We start from the raw sequence: 24,182 nt of genomic DNA on the forward strand, positions 1-24,182 counted from the left end.
TCCAAACATATTGATTCATATTTAGTATGCCAAAAATAATTTATTTATAAAATGCATAGATAAATGTATATTTATCAGTTAATTTTAAAGACTTAAATAACACATTTATTTTTAGTATATTCTAACATAATCTTGTTTTTTTTTTTTTACACAAAGTCTATGATTGTGTCAAACTTCAGGAAACAAAAAAACAAAAAAATCAAATATTTGCAACAAGGTGCTAAATTATCAATGAAAATATTTTTGACGTTTGGACATGTTCTTTTTAGTCCTCCTTCTTTTCTTTTGACGGACGTCTGTGCTGGTATGCAGCATGTCAGCTTTATGGACTCCAACAGCTCTAACCTGTCAGTCATTAAAGACGATCATCCCGATCAAAGTTCTCACGGCTTTATGGGCCTGTTTACTGCAGTCCGACACAAACGTTTCTGTCAGAGTCACAACATGGCTTTTAGAGGCCGTCCGTGCAAACTGCCTGCACTGGTTGGAGTCTTTGTGGTTTTGACGGTAGGACATTTTCAAGTATCTGAGAAATGGGACACAAAGACAACCTTTCAGCTAATGGATTACGTTAAGAAAAATATCTGTTTTTGTGCAGGTGCAAGCTGTTCCAACATTCTTCGGTTAGTTCTATGAACTGCAACATTTAACTGAAATAAACCGTTTTTATTGTATTAATACCTTCATGTTGGCTTCTTCAGGTGATGATGCAGATGCTGGGGATCTGAGAGAAGACATTCCTGAAATTAATCGAGGTAGAGTTTCTTTTACTTGACTTGAAGTTTTGCGACATCTAGACTAATTTCTCATCTTTCTTCCATGAAAACATCACCAGAACTCAAACACTTGTTTGAAGGAGACATCGCCGGCCACGTAAGTGCTCAGTGAACTGGTGTTGATGAGTAACTCGTGAGGAATTCAAACGCTTCATGTGCATCTTGCAGTCAAGCAGAAATGCCATTCTTGATGAAACAAGGAGATGGAAGTTCCCAATTCCCTACATCTTGACTGATTCTCTAGGTACACTGAGCAGCCTCGTGCACTTTTTCCTCCAAAAAATATCCACTAACTGGGAATTTTCTTGCTTTATTGTAGACCTGAACGCCAAGGGGGTGATTCTCCAGGCATTTGAGGAGTATCGCTTACGATCCTGTGTGGACTTCAAGCCCTACGAAGGGGAATCCAGCTTCATCTCCTTTGCCAAGTTCTCTGGGTGAGCTGCAGTGACAGATCGGCTCAGGACTTAGCTTAGCTGTTGCTCAACTTTATGGGCCATGCATCATGGGATCACCTTTGAAGCATCACTTGGAATTGTAAAAGGATTGAAATGACCTTATAAACGATGTTTACTCTTTAAACCGTTTAGATGCTGGTCTTACGTTGGGGATGATAAAGTTGGACAAAACCTGTCCATCGGAGCGAGGTGTGACACCAAGGCCATAGTGGAACACGAACTCCTCCACGCTTTGGGGTTCTATCACGAGCAGTCTCGTTCCGACAGAGACGACTACGTCAAAATCTGGTGGGACGAGATTGAAGAAGGTAGGTCCAGATTCTTTTGTTTTCTTTAGAACCAATACAAGAGTAGTGGTTTACTTACCTGAGGTATTTCGTAAGAAACGGAATGTAACCAAAAAAAAATTGCAAAAATTCTTGTTTTATGTCGATTGGTGCATCAAAATCCTACTTAATAAAATCTATTTATAGTTTAATTCTAAACAAGTTTAAATGTTATTTACTGGTGGGCGAAACAATACAAAAAGTTATGCATAGTTTGTTTTTTTATGAAGAATCACAAAGAAAATTGTAAATAAAAATTGAATAATAAAGATGATAGCTGCCCTGTTTTGACAGGAAAAGAGCACAATTTTAATAAATACGAGGACGACTTCATCACCGATCTCAACACTCCGTATGACTATGAGTCCATCATGCACTACAGACCGTTATCTTTCAACAAGAATGAAAGTTTCCCCACCATCACCACCACCATACCGTACTTCAATGGTGTCATTGGCCAGAGGATGGACTTCAGCGAAGTGGACATCACCCGGCTTAACCGCATGTACGACTGTGGTGAGTTTCCTCCAGGGGCAAGTTGGTTTCCATATATGCAAATAACTCTCACATGTGAACAACTTACACACAGCACTCATTCATTCTGGGCTTCAAATGGCATTTGTTTGGGGGAACGACATAACTTTAAATATAAAAAATGCAATATTTGTCAACTTCCTCAATGTTTCTCCCATAAACAGTTTAAAAGGGAATTACGTCCACACGCAGAAGGGTTGTACTAAGGTTTGGACATGTTTTGGAAACCCATAATTTGGAATTTTTATTGACTAAAGAGAGGGAAGCACTGTGGGCAACACTTTGACTTCCTGTTTGAAACAAGTTTAAAAACAAAAATGATTAGTCTAAACACTTTACTGACCGCAATGCCATCTATGTCCAACTTTAATCAGATTGGATTTGTGTGGGAATGGGGTCTGGCTCTTTTTTATTTTTATTTTATTTTTATTTTTTTTGTCTTTTCCAACAGCTGGGCAAACAGATGAGAGCTGAGGGCCTCTTGTGTGGGACATATTTTACTTTAACAAGAGGAGTTATTAATCTTCAGACAAACCAGTGGTATGTCTGAATAAACCCCTTTAGTAATCGAGGCCAAACTTTAAAATAAAAAGTGTTCAAAAAGTTCAAAATTGGTGAGCGATATATACATTATGAATCGGTTAACTTTCCTGACAAGCACTGCAAAGACCAGGATTTCCATTTTTTTCTGCCTTTGCCCTTTTGCCTTTTGCTTTGCACTGCCCTCATAATTCCTGGCAAATGGCTGAAGAGATACAGACCAAACTCAAGGTCCAGGACTTGTTCAGGCCAAATTAAGTATACTTGGTCTAAATCAAATGAATTTGGCTCTGAATACACCCTTAGACTGGCTGGAAATGAAATATATTGAAGCCACTTAAGTGGTAAATGTGTTGAACAGGCAACTAAAGAAATGTGTTCTTTCTCTGTACAGAAAAAGTCCTGTAATGATGCTACGCAAAGTGAAGAGAAATGTTACTTGCAAATGATCTGCAACAAACACACAGTATATTTACACTGAGGCTGGATTTCATCCAACATTTGGTTATTGGCTAAACACACTTTCTATTCCTTGTACAACAAGGACTGGAATGTCCCATTAAAATGAAGTAAAATAAACATTTGCTTAACAGTTTAAATTTAGACTGTGTCCGCACATCATTATTTGGTTATTTGGCTCCTTTTCTTTCTTTCATCTCTTTCCTCCTCCATGTGCCATTGGAGAAATGTACAGCGGCATAGATATATTAAATAAAGAATCCTAAATCAACCCTAAAATGTATTTAGTTTTTGTATATCATTCAGGGGGGTTGAATCACAGAACAATGTAGGAGAGTGATTAAAAAAATGTACAAACTCAAAAGAGTTCAAACATCAAACCACGTCATAACCACGCAACTTGTACATTTAGGAGGATGCATGTCAATTATAAAATGACAAAAGCTTAATATTAACTGGGTGTTGCACTGTGGAGTAGTGGTTAGCACTCTCAGTAAGAAGGCCCTGGTTCAAATCCCAGCTGGGTTCTTTTATGGGGAAGTCTGCCTGTGCTTGGTTGGATTTTCTCCAGGCACAGTCCAAAAACATGCTTCACAGTTTGATTGCTGTCTCTGCATAGCTTTGAGGTGTGAATGTGTGGCTCTGCGATGGACCAGGGTGACCCTTTGCTCAATAGCGGCTGGGATAGGCTCCAGCAACCCCATGACCCCAAAAAGGGATTGAGCAGGTTTAGAAATAGATGGATGTTGGGTTGAGAAAAGGCCAAGGATCTTTAACCACATTCCTTTTACCTGACATGTTTCAGCCAATTCACTTATTCTGTTGGACCAGTGCACATTTGAGCTCATCAACATCTGTGGAATGATCCAGAGTGAGATGGACACTGCAGACTGGGTTCAGACGCTCGGAAGTCCAGCCGATGCAGATCACACCTTGGCAGGTCGCTGCAGAGGTACTGGTCCAATATTGCATTTACTATGAAAAAAACGGCATCATCAAGTTAAAAAGTTGTATAAAATCCCACCTCTATTTAGATTCTGGCTATTTTATGAAGTTTGAAACTTCCTCCGGGGATGTCGGCAACAGCGCCTTGCTGGAGTCACGCATCCTCTATCCAAAAAGAGACGTGCAGTGCCTGGAGTTTTTCTACAGGATGACTGGAGCAGCCGGGGACAAACTGGTCATATGGATCAGGGCTGATGATGGGACGGGGAATGTGCAAAGTCTCAGGAGGATCCACACCATAACAGGTGTCTTGAAGGGAAAACTCTTGGTTGGGGCTCATCTCTACAGGTTTCACAGTGTTGTCATTTTTTCTTACAGGTGATGGAGACAGTACCTGGAAAATAGCCCATGTATCTCTTAAGGTGATCGAGAAGTTTCGTTATATCTTCCAAGGAGTTAGAGGATCATTGAGCTCCTCAGGGGCCATCTTCATTGATGACATTACTCTCAGTGAAACTGTGTGCCCCAGTGCGGTCTGGCAAATTCGAAACTTCACCAACGTCATTGAAAACACTCCAGCATGGACGCCACTTAAGAGCAAATGCTTCTACAACTCGGAGGGCTACTCATTTGGCATTAGCGTGTACCCAAATGGCAGAGACAGTAATTACTCAGACTATGTAGGCATTGCTTTCCATCTCTGCAGTGGCGAGAATGATGGAGTGATGGAGTGGCCGGTTCAAAACAGGCAGGTCACTGTCATCGTCATGGACCAGGATCCAGATGTTAAACTGAGGATGTCTTCTACAAAGAGCTTCACCACAGGTAGGCCAGGACGAGAAGAGGGCTTAAAGAGCAGAACAAGTCATTGAAGCTAAAGCCATGTTGAACCCATTGGCTGTATGGAGTGAGTGGGACATCATCTATAGCAAATGGTTTACCTCTGGCTCCAACCAAATGAAGTCAATTCAGTCGCTGTTTTTCACAAGTCCCTGACCAATCAGGGACTTGGATTATGTAGTGATGTATGAATGGCGTCCCCTTTATTCACAGAAGTACCAACCATTTAAAAATTGATCATGGAGGAGACATGAATAATTGTAGTTTGTGCCTGGCCAGAATTATATGGAAAAGCGCTATGACCGGAAAAGTCTGGAGAATGATTGGACAGATTTGCACTACTCCTACATTTTGCACCAAACTCCCTCAAACTGTAAGTGAGAGACAAGCTCTAGTAAACAAAAGAAAAAGAAGAAGACGCCCCTCTCTGCTTGTCCAGTGTGAACACCATGGACTAAATGTGCGCTCAAGAATGTGGGTCACATGCCTGGTGTGTCTGTAGCTTCAGATACGTTTTATGGACACACCCATAGCCTCAAAAAAGTTTGCTTTTTCTTTAACTGACCATTCTGTACTACTACTGTCAGCTCATGAGAATGTCAGTGTTTTAACTGAAGCTAGTTTCAGGTTATTTTCATATGTATTTGTATAACTGCTTTGTTTTAGACAACAACACCCGCTGGGAAAGACCAACAGCCTCTTCAGGTGCAGCGTGGGACGAAAGCTGTCTGTGCTTCCGCAGTGTAGACTTTGGCTGGAGCACTTTTATGTCCCACAATCATCTGTACAGGAAAAACTATCTGAAGAACAATGACCTCATCCTGACTGCTGACTTTAATGGTAAGGATCAGAAACGACCTACCCAAGTAATTTCTCAATCCTTTCAACATGTGCATTAAACTGATATTTCACCAGATTTGACTCATCTGATCAAGACTGAGGTTCCTGTAGTACCAGCCGGTCAGATCACTGCGAAAAAGGAAGTTGATGAGGCGGAAAGGTGGAAAGAACCAGCTAAACACAGAGAGCCACGTGCCACTCATGGCTGCCATCCCAACCTATGTTTAAATGGAGGTGTGTGTGTGGAGAGTGGGGGCAAAGCCTTTTGCAGGTATGTACAGCATGAAAAAAAACTTCACAAATACTTAAATAGTAACAGTATATGTATGAAGTAGAATAAAATCACTTTTATTTTTCTTTACTCATTTCTGTATTTCAATACATCTCAATTTATTCTAAATTTCTTGACTTTACACGTTTTCCTGGCATATGTACGTTTTGCAATCACACCCGTTGACCATGTATGAGAACTGGACAAAGTGAGTGTAATGTCTGCCATAGAAATTACTTCTGCTTCCAATGAAAGGAAATCAATTGTCATGTTGGAGCCAGAAATAGTCAGTAAGCAGTGATTGGTCCAAATCAGTCAACATTTCTATGGTAACCAATCAGAAGTGAGCTTTTTGCAGGCCTGAGATGGAAAACTACGCCGTCTTTACCCAAAGGTAGCTGGGATAGGCTCCAGCAACCCTGAACTGGAAAAAGTGGGTGTAAAAAAAGAGAACAATGTTCCCAATACGCTTTTTTTAAATAAATAAAACTGCGACATTACTTGCTGCAGATTATGTGAAAATAGTAGCAATGATAAAATGGAGAGGATTTTTTATTCATTAAAATCGGACAAAAATATATTGGGACTCAAAATATGAAAGTGTTAAAAACACCGCATCAATAAAAAAGGATATGGTCAATAAAACTATGATGAAGTCAGACAGAAAAAAAACAACCCATTTTATCCTATTTTTATGTTTATATTAACGTTCTTTCATTTTAGTGCTGATTTTGGTATTAGTATACATCTTTTTTTGTTTTTTAAAGAATTTCCTTTTTTGACACCTTAAAATACATTTAGGTTAGATTTCAATAAATTTACAGTACATATTTTGATATTTAACTAACTTTGGGACTCATTCGTGACCGAAAGTTAGTCAAGAAATGACACCGCTTCAGAAAACAATATCATTGTTTTTCATACATGACAAACTGTCTTCTGTTTGTTAGGTGTGCAACAAGCCAGGCCACCTTCTACACGGGCCAGACATGTGAAAAGATGAACATTGACAGGCGAATCCTGGGGGCTCTGATTGGAGGAGCAGCTGGGACATTTGTCTTGACTTTGGCCATTTTCCGTGTTATTCGAAGAACTAAAGCAGACACACTGTAGAGGATTGGGAGATTTCATGCAGACATTGTGACTGCAATTGACTGAAAATCTTGGCATGGCTGTGTTTTGAATCAAATACTTAAATCTGGTATATCCACTTAGAGACACATGATTTTATTTTTTTTCCTTTTAAGCATGTACACTTGAATAAATTAAAACCATTAAAACAACAATAACTCTGTTTTATTTGTCATAGCAAAAGTCATTGCATGTAGTCTACTGAACATTTGTCTACATGACTTTAATTCACTACATATTTAAATTAAATACAGACCTAAATAACCTTTTCATATTAAACAACACAAACATACAGAATTTTCCCTATAACTTGTAAAAGCCAGAATTGTATGACTTGGACTCACAAATAGTATATGAACATGGTAACATCAACTCCATCAACAATATTGTTCTATTCATTAATCTTAAATTAAAGTTCCTCACTGTTTTTAAAACCACAATCTACATATTAGAAACAGGATCACAATGGAATGAGTGTTATTTTCTGAGTGTTGATGATTCGGTCTCTGTTGTCTGAAAAGAAAAAATGATAGACTTTTAAAATCTTGGACAGGAAATGGTTTTTGTCGTTGTACAGGCCTAAAAAAAACAGCAAAAAAAAATTTTGCACACTAATATGATTTTAAAAGCTCCTTCACTACATGTATGAACCTCCTCTTTGGTTCCAACCTCAGAACCCTTTCACTGTTCCTCCTCTCAACGTGTCCAAACCATCTCAATCTGCTTCCCCAAAACATCTACCATGAGATATTGTTCTGATGGATTCATTACTGATTCTATTCATTCTCATCACTCCTAAAAAGAACCTCATCATCTTCAACTTTGTTCAACTCCTAGTTTGAGCTCTGCCTCCCATCTCTTTCTCAAGAGTCTCTACAGCAGGGGTCAGTCTTACCTTATCCATAAGGAAAATTATGGCATCAATAAGGACAAAAATATAAAATAAAACTAGCAAAATGTGAAATTGTTTTTTTACTTTTAACAGAAGCTTATAAAGTAAAACACTTCCTGAGCCACAAAAGATCATTCAGTTCAGCTAAAGAACTCCAACAAAAGTTTCAAACAATGAAAGACAAAAAGGGCCTTTTCTCATCTTATACCATAGGTCTATTTTGGTGAGCTGCCATGCTTTTTGTCTATTTACTATTGTTGTTAACCTGCACATAAACACTTCATAAAGATGCGCATTCAGAAAAGATCACCAAAATTTTGCCTAGTAGTTGAAATCTGTACATTATAGAGGAAGAGTAGAACAAAAAGGCCTCTTAATGTCAGCAGGGATGTAAAACTGTTACATGGTTTATATTACTTCTAGGTGCACCTCAGCCTTAAATGTATTAACTTAACCTAAATTAAATCAATGTTAATTTAGTAATGTTACTTTTAAAAAGTACTATTATTTTGTTTTTCTTCAGCTAGAGTCATTATGGAGGGGTAAAAGTGCCACATATGGCTCTGGAGCCTCAGGTTGCAGAGCCGTACTCTAAATCAGTGACAAGGCACCTTTCCTTTCATTCTGGCTGAGAACCTCCTTCAACCTTTTAACTTGCTTGGTCATGCCTGTTTTCCACACTCTCTCTAGTGCTCTGGACCAGAAATGGGGAACTCCAGGCCTTGAGGACCGCATTCCTGCATGTTTTCCAACATATCTTGCTCTGGCATGTTCTAATCCTAAAAGCTTTTTTTTTTCTTTAAATAAAAAATAAAAATAAAGTCCTCCACCTGCTTCACCTCTGCTCTCTGAAACCTCACGGTTCCACTTTCCATAAAGTAAACTAGTCACACAAATCAGTGTGCACTTCAGTGATGTCTAAACAGCACATAAGGAAATATTTTATGCTTGAAATGGATCATTTCACAACAAGCACAGGAAACACAAACTGACCTTCATTTGGTTTTTGTGACAGCAGTTGAAATGGATTTACTTAAACTGTCACTCTGTCCAGATTTTACCTGAGAGCACACACACACACAACAGTTGTAAATATGAGCATTTGATATTCTGAAGAATTTTTCAAATGAACGACTGACAAATTCAAATACTTACCTTTAGGATCCTCAGCATTTCCTCTCTGACCTGTTAACATTTGCAGAAAAAAGATAAAGCATATCGCTGCTTGTTTTGTTCTGTTTCTCTTTTAACTTTTATTTCAACTGAACCCATTGGTTACGATCATTTCAGTGCTTTTATTGTGACAGGCTCCATGCAATCAAATTGAAAATTTCATAAAGGAGCAGGCAGTCATGAATAAAACAGAGGTGTCTTTATGCAGTTAAGATTTGGTGAAGTGAAAAAACCATTAAATCCAAGTGAAGTATTTAAAGAACATGTTATTGCAATGGCATACTTATTATTCCTTCACATAGAAAACAAATAGATCTAAATACATTTTTAACTAAAATACTGTAAGCTTGTCTATTTTTCACACCGTTCATTCCCAGTTAGCTTATAGCTAGCATGTCTCGCCTTCCTCTTGATATTGAACTCCTTGAAAATAGCCACAGTCTCTTAAGATATTAGGCAGACATATTTCACTGAAAAAATATGCCAGGTTCACTTGTCCCCACTGTCAACCTCTCTTTTTTTACTTACAGTTGACATTTTACAAATGAGCTAGAAAGTGTGACAGAAGGGTTGCATGACAATATTGTCACTGATTCATGGCGGCTTAAAACAAAAATTAGCCAACTGACATCAAGAAATCATGCATCTAGTTTGTAGAAAGTGCTGGGGACAGCATGTTTTTGATTTTACCAAAGGCCGCATTTTGCCCACCGGCTGGACTTTGGACATGCTTGTAACAATGGACAGTATTTCCAATAGATCAGTTACTGTGTGGAGTGACATCTGCTAAAGACTTACCTTTTGCTCTCCAAAGCACCCCACTAGAAAAATGAAAAGCCCCTGCAAAATAGAAGAAGGTAATTTTCATTTCCTTTTCCTATTAAATGCTTTCCCTTTAGTTGTTAAAATCCCAGAAAAATAGAATCATCACTAATGTAAATATGTTTTGCAGTAAATATGATAGTTTCGAAGTACCTGGAAGGCGTTGAAGATGGTAAAAAGGTAATTAGAAATTGTAAACAAAATGGTGTCTGGTTCCAGCATCAGAAGTGCGAAGCCGAAACCCCATGTTGCTCCAAAGACAGGCGTCAGAAAGACCACCACTTTGAGGATGCCCTTTGCCGTCTCCTTGTCATCTGCTTTGCTGCTGTCAGGCACTGAAGTTTTCACCAAAGTAACAATGACAACCACCATAGAAAAAATGTTTGCCAATACAATGGTTCCCACTGGGAGGATAAAGGAGTAAATGGAGCCCTTCAAGAGGCCCTCATAGATCAGCCAGCAGGTTTTTTCATTGTGGTATTTCGTTCCTGTGTAATTGTAGTAGACATAGCTGCAGCCTACAAGAACCATTGGGCACAGATAGCCAAGAATGCTAGAAAGATACATGAAAACCCTCTTTCTAAGAGGACTAAAAACAAAAATAAGCTGGTGGACAAGCAGGATACTAAGACACAACATCCAGGCAAACATGCCTAAGAAGAATAGATGTTTACACAAAGTGAGAGTAAGGCACGTGGTTTCAGAGAGGTTGGCGGGATTAGAAGAGGCCAAAAAGCTGCAATCACCAAGCAGGAGGAACACGGATATGTTCACCACAGCTGTGTGACGGAAATGGGACAGGTGAGTCTTGATGACAGCTGACCACACCATCCACTCAACGATAAGGAAGAGGACCAGGCAGCAAATGGAAACTGCAACTCCTATACTGGTAATAATGTCCAAGGCAGGCTCTGATGTGTCAGACTTGGACATCAGGACGGAGAACGAAGTCAGGTGGGTGCACTCACAAAGTGTGTAGTTGCCCGTCTTGTTTGCTATACAACCTTCATCTGACCACTTATTCAAATTTGTGTTCCAGAAAACACACAAAGGGTCACTGTTGTTGTCTTGCTGAACAGGAAACAACAAGGAGATGCTGATGTTGGAGTTGCTGTTGTTCACCAGTGTGGCTGACAGGATGAGGTCGGTGGATTCTCTCTTTTCATAATTGTTTTCCAATTTGTCCATTAGATTTTTTATGGCCATGACTTTCATCAATCCGTCAGTTTTGTTGAGATTCACACCGATATCAAAGACGGTTAAATTGCAGTCATCTCTTGAGCAGAACTGGAGCTCTAGGTTGGTGGTGTTGTATCCGCTGCTCTTATTGATCTGGATTTCTTTCACCAAAACCTCCATAGAATTGATGTACTTTGATGACATTTGGTGAAGAATAGTATCGTTGACTCCGGTCCAGTTTGAATTCAGCATGTTGCTCGCTGAAGTAACAAAATTCTGAAAAAAAATTAAAAATAGGATATTATGGAGAGTGACTAGATGAGATAAAAAATCCTCCAAATTGATGGATAATCATTCCAATCTTTAGTTTTGATGTAGTTTTCATAAAGAGTTTTAAATAGTGCTGTGTTTCGGTCAAATGCAATTAAGTGGAGACAAAAAATATCCCTTTACACAAAGTTTAGCTTATATTGCTTAACTATTCCATAGTTTATGGGTCCAGAGTTGGTCTGTTTTGTGAGGGCATAATGTGATTGTTTACAATGTTTGCTATAAAAGTACAAAGTATATGTGAGGTTGCATTTCAAAGGCGGTACCGTAATCTGCTGTTGCTGTTAAGCTAGAGTGACAAATACAGAAAGGAGCTTACAGGGAAGACGTTCTCATCCAATTGAACGTATTGTGTCGCCTGGGCCATTGTATCGATTATATTCACAGAGGCCATGATGTCTGCAATGTTAGACGAGTCGTTTGCTGGTTCAGAGTTGTTCCTCATCCCTTCAAATATGTCCATAGCCACTTTCTGGGTGGCGCCTACTCCCTGAAGAAAGTTCTAATAAAAACAAAGGAACAAAATTAAAGCAAAGAAACATCTGTATTAATTAGATAAAGAAGTGACTGTGACAACTAAACTCAAATTTTTAAGCTATGAAAAGAAATCTCACGAGGGCCAAAAGGTGCAGTGTGAATGTTGCCTGACCCCAGCAGAGCTTCATGCGACTTGAGTCCCTTTCATGCAGCCACAGTCCCAAAAAAGCACGACTGAGATCGTAAATACTGTCTGTTCCCCAACCATTTGCCCCTGTGTTAATCCCAAAACACTATTATGAAGTCAAACGTTCTAAAACTCCTCATGATTTACAACATGGTGTGAAGATGCCAGGTAAAAAGAGCAGCTACTTTGACAGCATAACTGTTGATTATTTCTTTTATTGATCGCTTTGATTGTGTCTGATTGTGCAGCACAAAGGACACGAGCACCTCAACATGAAGAGGATTCTCTTGTTTCCTATTGAAAATAGGAGTTCTGAAAGAGTGCTAGAGAGCCGTGGTAACTCTGAAATCCAAAAATGCAGGTCATATCCTGCCGATAGCATTCAAAATGCAACGCTTTGTAACAGAGCACAGTTGAGGCATCATCCCGCAGATGTTTGTTTCTTAGCATCCCAGGCAGCCCCTGTTTTGTGTTCAAGTTGCATGGAGGAAGGTAGGAAGGTGAGAGATGCAACCAAACCAAAACCGTGGATAATCGATGTGTTAGAGCTGTAGAGTGAGACACATCCTAGCCCCAGATGTGAAGCCTGGTGTTTTAATGCTTTGCTATATTTTCTACAGTGTTTTTTTTTCCAAATGTATTAGAGCTCAGATTTTTTCACATGTAGAGGATTTAATTTTTTATGTTTTGATTGGAAGCTGTAAAAGTAGGTCAACTTAGTGTTGAAGAATCTTTGCTTTCATTTTCAACAACACAAGTTCTGCAATTTCAGTTAGAGTTATCAAAAAAGCATTCAGATTTCTCCATGCAACATTGCAAAAACGTGTAAACTTACATCGGCTGCCGTTGAAACTTTTTTTAACTCCTCACTGACACAGTTGGACAGCACATTCAGCCACACACTACTATTTCCACAAGTGCGTTGTTTTTGCCCAACCCTGCCAACTGGGCATGTATTATTGACAAGAGTCACACCTGGAGGGGTTTTTGGCCATGCCACTTCATCACTTACTTCCGGCTTGCAAAAGGGTTGGCCAGCTTTAGAAACAAAAACAAAAAAACAAGAAAAAAAAAGAAATTGAATTTGACTTGTGGAAATTGTGACATTACTTAATGACATAAAATGGAAGTAAACAAACAGGATTAAATACCTAAATATTTAAATTCTATATTAAATTAATATTTAAATATTATTAATTCTGATATTTCATTATATATATATATATATATATATATATATATATATAAATATTAAAGAAGTATAACTTAATATTTTGATTTAAAAAAAATGAAGTACCACTTAGCATTGGGATGTCTATATTTTTGTCAGTAGTTTGGTTGTTTCTGTTTTTAAAGACGATGGTTACATGGTTGTCTTTTGTCGAGCAGTTTACACGCACAACCTGATTCAGCTGGACCAAATAAACTGTAAAAAATAGAGAATGACATCAGCAAGAAGACATATTTTAATTTGTGTGCTTTAAAATACATTTATGTTACAGGAAAGTAATAAATGTGTGCTAAATTAAATAACAAAACATTATATTAGCAGATGCTTTTCTGTTACTCAAGGAAGTTGTGGATTATTCTCAGGAAAACAACAGATGACATTGATTCACACAAAACAAGTTCAAAAACATGACAGAAGTTAAAATGAGAAACAGTTGTTTTGTTTGTGGATTAAAATCAAGTTTGAATTGATAAATCGTGCATAAAGATGTGAAAAGAGTGAGTAAAAGAGTTAGTTTGGGTGTTAAGAAGAGGCATAATCGTCTCACCTGGTTCGCTGAATGTAGTCAGATCTTTATCATTGATTTTCCACTGAAACGCATACTTCTCTGTGCTTTGTGGAATGGTGGCATTAACAGAAATATTTACAGGAATTTTAATATCACCAGTACAGTCTGCAATGAGAGGGCTGATTTCCATGGAGATGACATCCGGCAGGAGAGCCACATCCAGTGTTGCACTGGCAGTGTGCCTGACCGAACCCTTTGTGAATCCACATTCATATGTGCCTAGGGGAAACATATTGGAAATATGATGGGAAATGTCATATCATTCTTATTCTATACTAAGGAAATACATTTAAATAAAATGTATTAAAGATAAATACAAATGATTAAAATTATGCTATTTTAATTCATTCTAAAATTCTCATTTGTTTTACCACAGTGCAGTGTACTCAGTACAATATATCCCTTTATATTAGGACAACATTTTTTTAGTTAATTGAACTCATTATTGGAAAAACAAAGGAACTTGCCTGCCAAGATGCCCGTCACCCCTAGGAGTGTAACATTAACACAGGATGGGTAATCTGATGGTAAACAATTCGCTAGCATAATCTGTCTGCCAGTGTTGAGCTCAAAGCGCTCAAAGGGTTTGCTCAGGTTCCAGCCGCTGTGGTCCGTGCTCTCATCAAACGCACAAATCAGGCTTTGATTTGACTTGTAATTCACGGTTTTATCTGGGGCAGAAATTGTAACCATCCCTATGAAGAGAGCAAGAAACAAGGAAAAATATGACTTTCTAGATGCAACTGTCTTGGCAGCACAATCGTAAAGAACAACAGACTTTTTTTTAACAAGTTGGCTCTGAGCAAAATACAGTGACAGGAAAAACGGCTACAAAGATGACATAAAGTCAGTAACCTAGGAGTCTTTAGACCAACCAAAGGTTTTTCCTTTGGCTACATTTTTCTAAAATTATCTAAAAATTCATGAAGGGTAAAAAAGATGGATATATGAATTATACAAACCATGAGTATCAACAAAAATATAATCAGCTTTAAGATTGGTTTTCATATTAGTCACAATCTCTTGAAGTTTAGTGGTGTTAAACTTGACAGTAGCGTTTGCCCAAAAATCAACAATATTGTTGGCTATTGTTGAAGAAGACCTGCAAAAAATTGGAAAAGAAAATCATTAAATTGACGGTAACTTCAAAAAACAAACAAACAGGCAAACTGAAAGTATCTCTGCAGATCATCTATGCAAGCTGGTAGAATATAACTTAAAGACCCACTCCGAGGAAAATTGTGTTTTTAGTGTTTTAACATGTTCTTGCATTTTTCTGTGTATGAAGAAAAAAAAAGAATATTAACCTTAAAATTGCATTTCGAAGTAGTTCTTTATTTAAATAGTTGTGAATCAGGAGCAGACAAAAAAATGCAGTTTAAAAATCTCCTACTCCTCCCCACTCCGATGCATCCGCTTCCAGACAAAAAGATCAATTTTTCTTTGTCTGAGATGGAATCTGGTTCATGGCTGGATAGCTCCAAGATTGCTCACTATTTTTGTTTCAACCACACAATGTTAGGTTGGTGATGTGAGGGGCTTTAAGCTAGCGGGAGAGCAGAGAGTTCTCAGCTGCAGACAGGTGAGGGGGAGGAGCTCTGTGCCAACGGTCCCGCCCATAAATCAGAGGCAAATTTCTAATGAACTCCTGTTCCTCTGCAGGAACTATGTCTTTGAAAACGACACAAGTTCTTTTTATTTTGCCTAAAAATGGCATGATCATAACTTAAAGACCCCTTAAAGAAAGATATTTCAACTTAAAGAAATGATTTTAAAATAGATCAAAAGATGATCAGAGTGGGAATTTAAGTTGTAAAAACTCGAATTAAAGATAATTACCTTGTTGTAGGTATAGGTATGTTTATCACACCATTGAGCTGTCCCAAAGCACTTTGGAGCTTTAAGGAAAAGCATTTTTTTTGTTTAAATTTGCCTTTAAAATTCCACAATGAAAAATAATTTACATTGTGAAATGTTTGATTTCAAAGATTATTTTAACACTCACCTGAGTCTTATCAGCGTCACTCACTGCACCTGGCAGAACTGCCGTTCCATTAAGACTAACTGTTGGTTGCAAATATCTTCATTAGTGGTCAGAAAAATGAGCATCAATAAGTCAACATAAACAACGTTTTATCGTTACAGTAAATTAAAAATGCAGAAAGCTTTAAACATTCTTATTAGGATTTCAATAGCAGCAATGTAATGTGTATGTAGGTTTACTGGAGGCCTTACCATTGACTGCAGGGATGCAGAGCGGTGACACAAGAGACACATTTTTTAAGCAAGCAGTGTTCCTGCAGCAGTCATAACTGTAGCACGCTTCATTGCTCCACACGTATCCGCTTGAGCAGTTGCAATTGTAGTCATCGCCAATTACAAGGCACTCTATAAAAACAGGCAAAGGAACAGGTACAAATCAACCATCCATCCATCCATCCATCCATCCATCCATCCATCCATCCATCCATCCATCCATCCATCCATCCATCCATCCATCCATCCATTTTGATTTTATATGAAAGACCCTGGAGTTGTTTTTAAAACCCAAGCCAGCCAGGGTCAATTGTAGAAAACATTTTATCCATAAGATCCATTCAGTTTAATTTGGGTTTTTAATACAGCGACAGTCACAAATTAAGTCGTCTGAATCCTCAAAAAATGAATGGAGTAAAACTGATCAAAAGTAGATTTATTCAAAAATGGTATAACCCACTAATTAAAAACAAAATACATTTTAGGAAACATGAAGGCAACTGATTTATCTTGGACTTCTTAACCTAAAACTTCTTTGGAAATGCTCCAGGAACTGTAACTGTGAATATCACACTGATATAACAGTTAGTAGAGTAAGACACTATATTGTTAATCAAACTATGGAGTCCTATACTGTTCATAATTAAATAAATAAATAAATAAATATTTAATTAAATAAATAAATATGGCCTCATGAAAATACACAATCAACCAATAAATCTCTCATAAATATATAAAAAGATCATGAAATGGTGAAAAACCTGCATACTGATATTATATAAGCCATTATATTATTCAATATATTTCATTTTGCTTTAAAAACCTGTTCATTATTTTAAAACAGCATTTTAAAATATTCATTTTTAATCAGGTGGAATATTATTATAATTCTACGTCTTTTTTCAGAAGCTCATATTTCAAAATCAATATTTTCCAAAGTAGCTTTGTTTTTATTTCATGTTGCTGTTTTTCACAATGGCGTATTTATTTCATGAAGAGCTTTTTCAGGAGAATGAGTCTGTCAATCAGTGAAAGTGGGCGGGATCTAAACGCTCATTGGCTCATCCATGGAAATCGACTCTTATTCCTCAATACCCGCTCAGCGGTGTGCCAGTCAGAGAGATGACATATTTCAGTGATATCTGCACGGCTTTGGTGACATTAGAGATCAAATAGAGACAAACTATCTGTCTGCTCCAGAAGATGCAAACATGGACCACTCTGTTTTTGTAGTTTGAGGGTTTGTGTGGACCAAACCACAGAGGAGCTCCGGTCGTCCACATCTTGAAGTCCCCCGTTGAAACATTCCTCATTCTCACGCCATTCACTCAGAGCTCACATCGTGCCTTATGTCGGCTCGCTGGCGGACCGACAGACTCAGACCAGGCAGCTGCGCAAAGCGGAACAATCCTGCTGAGGCCTCCTGAACCTTATATTTTTCTATTTTCATTGAGACAATGATTATAATCAGGTCCTCTGATTTTATTCAAAATGTTGAACCTTTCCTGCGCTGACGTTTCTGACCGTGGTTGGAAAATGCAGCGGAGATCAGGGATTGATTGAGCAATTCTCCAGCCAGGGCTTACTCCAAGAATCAGGCTCTGTACTTTGGAGGAAACCTTTTTTTATTATTACTTTTCCGGGGGACAGGGCAACAGACCCTTAACTTGCGCTCACACATACACTCTCGCGCTACGCTCTGATTTACACGTAATTTAAGACGTTTGACTGCGCTGAGCTGAAGCAGAGACTCTCTGGGATGATCTCATGAACTAGAACATGGAAACATTGTTATCATGTGAAACTATTCAAAATAAATAAACCTGATCTTTTAACACTCCATGTACATTGTGCATCCATGCATTTTTACTGAGATAAGCGCAGGCAACCGCTCCATGTGGCTATCAGGCTAAAAACATTAGCTGGTAGCCCATCCCACACAACTACAATTCTGCAGGCTGCAGCCAGGGCTTACTCATCCCACACGCGGCATGTTGCGTTCATGGAACTCCAGTTCATAGATGTTTTGTGGAACTCCAACAACCACCCAGCCTAACTTAGGCCTCTACTAGATGTTAATGAGAAGATGAAAATTGCCGAACCGACCACAAAACCACCTGAATTATGTACACTCGCCCAAAGCCACTTTTATCCGCAAATTTAGAACAAAAACTGCCCAATTTCGTGTGACACTGTGGATGTGTTGAGGTGCATACTCCCCCTAGTGTTGAGGAGTATGCATTGCGCCGTCACGTTTGGTGAAGAATCTTCGATCGATGTAGTCAGGGTGCTGCTGCTCATGTCTGAGTAAAGGAGTAGCCAATCACAAAAGTGTCTCCGCCTTGTCTAGTTTGATTGACAGACTCATTCTCCTGAAAAAGCTCTTCATGAAATGAATAAAATGAATATTTTAAAATGCTTTTTTAAAATAATGAACAGGTTTTTAAAGCAAAATGACAATTTCATGATCTTTTTATATATTTAAAAGAGATTTATTGGTTGATTGTGTATTTGCATGAGTTCATATTTATTTATTTAATTATGAACAGTATAGGACTCCATATCAAACATCACATATTTGACGGTGTAAAATAATGCCGTTTATTTGATTTAGGAGTATAATTTGTGGTGGTGCGGATTTTCTAATGCGTTTGAACGCAACACCGTTCAAGCTCAGCACTGTGGGGCCGTGCGAGAGGTATGACGCACCGTCTCCCAAGTACCACATTTGAGTTTAATTAATCACTGTTTTGTGTTATATCTGTTTTATTTGCAATATAAGATAGTGAAGAAATTAAATGCGATGTATAAGACAAGTTATGTGATTTGCCAATGTCGAAATTTTATTTTGGTCATGTCTCGCGTAGCGCATGCTAGTACATGCTAGCTTTCTTTAGCTTCTCCAAACAAACAGGCAGCAGCCAAAGAAACAAACAGATAAGAACTGAAGGCATACGTTAATGTCACAATAGGGTGTTAGGTCTGAACTAAAAGAAAAAAATTCATATGACAAAATTGCACAAAGACAATGCGAGTGAGCATCAATCGGCACACTAAGGTTTTTCACAGACTTCTTAGAAGTTTCAGAGCATTGGATTCTGGAATTGTAGATTGGGGCAATTGGCACACATGGGTTCCTTTAAGGAGCTCCAGAATAGACGTTGTTACGCAGGATGATCAGCTGATGCAAATTTACTCCCAATAAAAAATAAACTCAAGTAAAAAAGCCTTTTCTCTTGACATAAGTACTGTGGTGAGCCAGAACTATCCTTTCCCTTTCTTACCACTGCTGTGTTACGCTGAATATAAATTTGACTTTGATTATGATTTCAGCAGGAAAAGTATATACGTTTTGCACAAATACATATTTTAGTATTTTCCCTTCTGGAAAAAACTGAATATTTTTGTGTAACATGAGATTATATATACAATTTTTTAAGTTATTCTAATATCAAACATTTTTAGTTTGTTTGTTTTGCTCGGGATTGGTTTCTTTTCCCATTTTGATGGACTAACATGTTTATTAGAAATACTTTGTGAATCATATTTATTGCACTTAAGAAGTTAGTCACTTGATAGTCCAGTGCTGTTTAACCATTGTGCTATCCTATAGGCACTTTACCATTGGGAGTTGGGTCATCTAGACCCACTAGACCAGGGGTGGGCAATTCCAGGCCTCGAGGGCCGGTGTGTCTGCATGATTTCCAGATAGTCTTGCCCTACTCATGGCTGATTACCTGGTTCAGGTGTGTCCAGCCAATAATCTTGCCCTACTCATGGCTGATTACCTGGTTCAGGTGTGTCCAGCCAATTAGAACATGCCAGAGCAGGGTATGCTGGAAAACATGCAGGAATGCGGCCCTCAGTGCCCACCTCTGCACTAGACAGTGCTCTGAACCTTTTTTCTTCAATGATTTGTGATCTTCACTGGTGTCCATGGATTACATGAAATCTTTCCACCTTTATCCACCTTTCTCATGGTAGGGAGAACACGTCAATGTAAGGGTGGGGTCATCTAAGATAGCACAAGGGTTAAGGCCACACAGAGGGAGGTGTGTGGTATGTTCATGAGTTTTGTTTGCTTTCGACAGTTCAAATTAATTAGCTCTGTTCTTCATGAAACAGAATCTACATTGTAGACTTCCTCTCATAGCAGAAGACCTTGTCGTGGGGATGTGCAGTAGTGACTTCCCATTCCCCACTCGTTGGCCACAGATGCCAGAGCCCCTGGTGGTGTTCCCACAGTCTTCTTCAGATGCAGATGGGTTTACTGTGAGAGGCTTTGCCAGAAAGCTTGGACAAAAAAGCTGGTGAGAGTGACTCTTTTTTTTCTTTCTAAGGAATGAGCGGCATTTCTGCTTTGAAAAGCTCACACACTGCCCCAAAGCCGCTGTGTGTGCTGACTGTCCGAGATCTGCCCGGACACACTTTTACCGGGAGACCCAGTTCACCTAGAGCTGCGGGACAGATTGCAGTCCGAAGTCTCCCACACATAGCGCACACGTAAAAAAGCATCCTCTCTTCCCGTCAAACACAAAGTCCGTCTGCTCTGCTCAGAGACACGGTCGCTCGGTCCACCGGTCTATCAATCAAGTGCAGGAGCGGACTACTTCTTTTCTATTTTGTTTATTTTTATTTTTTTAGTTCGCGTCACTTCCCTCAGTTTATACTGGATCATCACGGATGAGTCATTAGTTGGGAAATAAAATAAATAAAGTAATAAAGTAAAATAACGAATAATAGTTATATAATAACGAAAAATTAAAAATACCCCTTCCTCACGATACCATTGTCCATCCCGATGGTTTACTGCAAACATTGTCAACTGCCAATTTAAGGCACATCGCCCAACCCTAGTCCAAATGTTCCTATTTATTCTTTCCTTTTCTGCCTTGGCTCACCAAGTGTTTTATGATTGTACAAAGCAGTTAGCAGTAATAAAACCTATGAAGTAAAAAAAAAAAAAAAAAGTGTTCACCTGCAGTAACTTCTCTGCTTCCCAGCGTCACTGTTTGTCCAGAGAGTGAAAACGTTAAACCTTCACTCCAACTTGACAGGATGGTGCTGGCTTCCAACGTGACGTTACTTTCCACCGTCAGCTCGGCTACAAAGATTTCTACTAAATAGAGGGAAAGATTTAATGTGAGCAAAGAGCAGAGTTGGTCATCAAACTCAATAGAAGTTATTCATAAAATACACAATTTGCCTCAGAATTAAACAATTGTGTCTGTTATGTACTCAGCTTTTTGCAAACATTCAATTTGCTCTTAACCAAAGTCTTACCTCCTGAAATAACCTGCAAAAGTAAAAACAGTTGGACAGCAGAATTAGTTTCTTGTCACACGGTTTTGTCTGTAAACAATGTATTTTTTAACAGTATTTTTCTTTGCACTATAGTTATATCAATAAAATATAAAGACATTTAAATATGATTCATTTTAATGGATTCTGCATGAAACTAATACATTTAAGGAGGAGAAAATTAAGGACTTTAACCTGATAGGAGTAAATGGTTGCAATCAGAAAAACGAAAGCTCTGGTCCACATCCTTACTCTGTTAAAGAATAAAGAAAAATAGATCAACAGAAAAATACTAGTACTTTAACTTTCTGAACTTTTAGTATGTTTTATAACCATACAGTGACAGGAAACATGAAAGTATTGGCTACCATTTTGCTGATCTACTCTTTCGTTTGGGATCCTTTTTTTGTGTTAAAGATGTCCTAAACACAAGATAGAGTAACAATACAAGGAGTGATGCTTTAGCAGAGAATATTGTTATTAATGGTATAGACAGGGCCTTATTTTCAGCCTTTTTACAACAGTAGCTATAGGGGGACTGCTATTGGAGCTTTCACACTAGGATAGTCTGTCGGATTTAGTTGATAATAAGAAATGCAGCACTGCTTGTAAATTGCACAAAATGTCACAGTCACTTTTTTTTTTGCAGGTTTTTCCAAAACAAGCTAATCAAACACCGGAAAAATCCCAATTCAAAACCAGCATGTCCTTCCAATCTCTTGGTTTTCACATGGAGGTAACATCCAAGACCTGAATTGTCTTGTGGACCAAATTTTTGCTAAATTGTGAGAAGCTTTTAAACCTGCTAAATAAATGGGACTATCCAATGAAACCAACTTTGCTCAAGACCAAACAGCTAAGAGTAAAAACGCCCAGGAATGCAGATAATAATTAAACCTTTACATGAATTATTCTGGCAAAAATACAATAAACCGCAAACTGTTTTTGATGAAATAGGTAAGAAGTTTTCATAGGAGTCACTACCAAGTTCCTGAATGGTTTTGTCTAGTCAGAATGCTTAAATTTCAAATCAATCCCTTAACAATCTCAAAATCCAGCCTTTCTTCTTTTATTTACTATGTTTATTCTGATAAATTACACAACATTGGCTAGAAAATGGAATTATCTATAAACACGAGTCAACCACTTTAAATATAAATGTGCTGAGAGACAAAGAGATTCAAATTTATTTTTCACTGTGTCCATTTATAAAACCAAGTCATAGTATTAACATCTCCTCGGTAACACCAAACAGAACTAAAAGGCTCCATTGTATATCCCTGAATTCATTGTGAAACTTTCATTGGACTCTTTTCTGAAGTTATATCACCACTTGACCTTTGGCTGGTGAACTTGTTTGCATTCATTTGCATCCGAGCAAAAACAACAAATACATATAGTGCTGTCTTGTTGCTTGTAACAGTCTACTGCTGGCTGACCACACAGGCACCAGTTTGCATTCAGGATGGTCAAAAGCCACTTAATGTGCACAGCTTACCCCACATCATTTTCATGTCAACCAACCTGCCTTTCCAGCTTATAATAAGTAACCTATTGTGATCAGACACCAGCTAGAATTTTATATTTTAGTTAAATAATATGACGTTATAAGCTAATTATAATAATGCTTTATTTTGCAAGCGGTTTAAGTAAGGATAGTAAAACAACGGAAAAAGAGAAACCTCAGGTCTAAAGCCAGTTAGTCGCTAGTACGTACCTCAACAACCAATTGGTTTTAGACAAATGTCAACAGCAGCAGTTTTGGTTCCAAAAAGCATCTACTATTTGGAAGGCGTCTCTTCCTGTAAACAACATTTATTATGAGTAAACAGCATGCAAATTTTCTAGATGCAGCACTTGATAGTTCTAGGAAGATTCTTTTCCTCACAGCTAATGGAAAAACAAACAAACAAAGAAACCTAAAATTAAACAATGTGAGAAGAGAAAAACATGCCTTATACTCAAATAGAAGTTGTTTAGACACTCGATTTCTTTTTGTGTGAAAATGATAGTTGGCTCTTACCTTAGCTTTGTGTTCTAAAGAGTTTCTGACTCCAAAGTTTAACTTCAGCTTGGAAGCAGGAAACTAACAACATCCATGTCTGTCAGGAGCTCATCAGCATCAGTAAAGGGAGTGAAAGCATTCGTCACAGAGACCAGATTAGATTGGAGGGGGCGTGTCTGCTGAGTGTACTTTTTGGGAGGGCAGGGATGTTGTTGGCGACGTTTCTTTAAGGCAAATTACATTGATGGAAAGTCTCTGGGCTTGCCGAGATATTTAGCATACACGCAAGAGTGTCGTTTTTCCATAATTATTTGTCTACCAAATCAAGCCTGCTCCTTCAAGACATCCTAAAGGGGCTGGATTTCTCAATAAAGCATCTTGGAAGGGTTGTGCGACAAGGCCTCATAATAACACAAAAAATAAACGTAGTAAAAAGTGCATTTAACTATTTACAAATGAGTTTCCAGAAATGAGCATGAATTTAACAGTGTAGCTGGGTATTAGAACAAAAATATTGATTTATTTGCAGTCGATTTATGAGTTCACAATTCTGGTTAAGTTTTAGTTCAACACAATTTGGTCAAACATTAGCTTATCAGATTTAGCATTAAAAAAGGATGCTTGGAGGTTTTTTCACATTA

The 24,182-nt window shown here is 38.1% G+C and overlaps 2 protein-coding genes across 2 annotated transcripts; one reads left to right on the forward strand and one right to left on the reverse strand.

Moving 5' to 3' along the window:
* Positions 1-208: 208 nt before the first annotated feature.
* LOC101173759 (meprin A subunit alpha) lies at positions 209-7,272 on the forward strand. Its single transcript, XM_004083629.4, has 14 exons — positions 209-507; positions 599-623; positions 702-755; positions 836-873; positions 945-1,020; positions 1,096-1,213; positions 1,367-1,542; positions 1,855-2,076; positions 3,899-4,045; positions 4,128-4,343; positions 4,417-4,863; positions 5,545-5,718; positions 5,794-5,989; positions 6,940-7,272. The coding sequence occupies exons 1-14, from the start codon at positions 232-234 to the stop codon at positions 7,100-7,102; spliced, it is 2,328 nt and encodes a 775-aa protein (XP_004083677.2). The 5' UTR covers positions 209-231; the 3' UTR covers positions 7,103-7,272.
* On the reverse strand, positions 7,230-24,182 carry LOC105357164 (adhesion G protein-coupled receptor F4-like). Its single transcript, XM_023953286.1, has 19 exons — positions 23,560-24,182; positions 23,254-23,338; positions 21,732-21,789; positions 21,519-21,531; positions 21,214-21,354; positions 16,215-16,367; positions 15,985-16,043; positions 15,819-15,877; positions 14,942-15,081; positions 14,447-14,674; positions 13,959-14,198; positions 13,478-13,606; positions 13,016-13,218; positions 11,836-12,018; positions 10,161-11,462; positions 9,984-10,025; positions 9,168-9,197; positions 9,006-9,073; positions 7,230-7,633 (listed from the first exon to the last, which is right to left on the reverse strand). Exons 3-18 carry the CDS (start codon positions 21,780-21,782, stop codon positions 9,008-9,010), a joined length of 3,039 nt encoding a protein of 1,012 aa, XP_023809054.1. The 5' UTR covers positions 21,783-21,789; positions 23,254-23,338; positions 23,560-24,182; the 3' UTR covers positions 7,230-7,633; positions 9,006-9,007.

The sequence above is a fragment of the Oryzias latipes genome, chromosome 24, assembly GCF_002234675.1.
Source record: "Oryzias latipes chromosome 24, ASM223467v1".
In the NCBI taxonomy this organism is placed as follows: Eukaryota; Metazoa; Chordata; class Actinopteri; order Beloniformes; family Adrianichthyidae; genus Oryzias; species Oryzias latipes.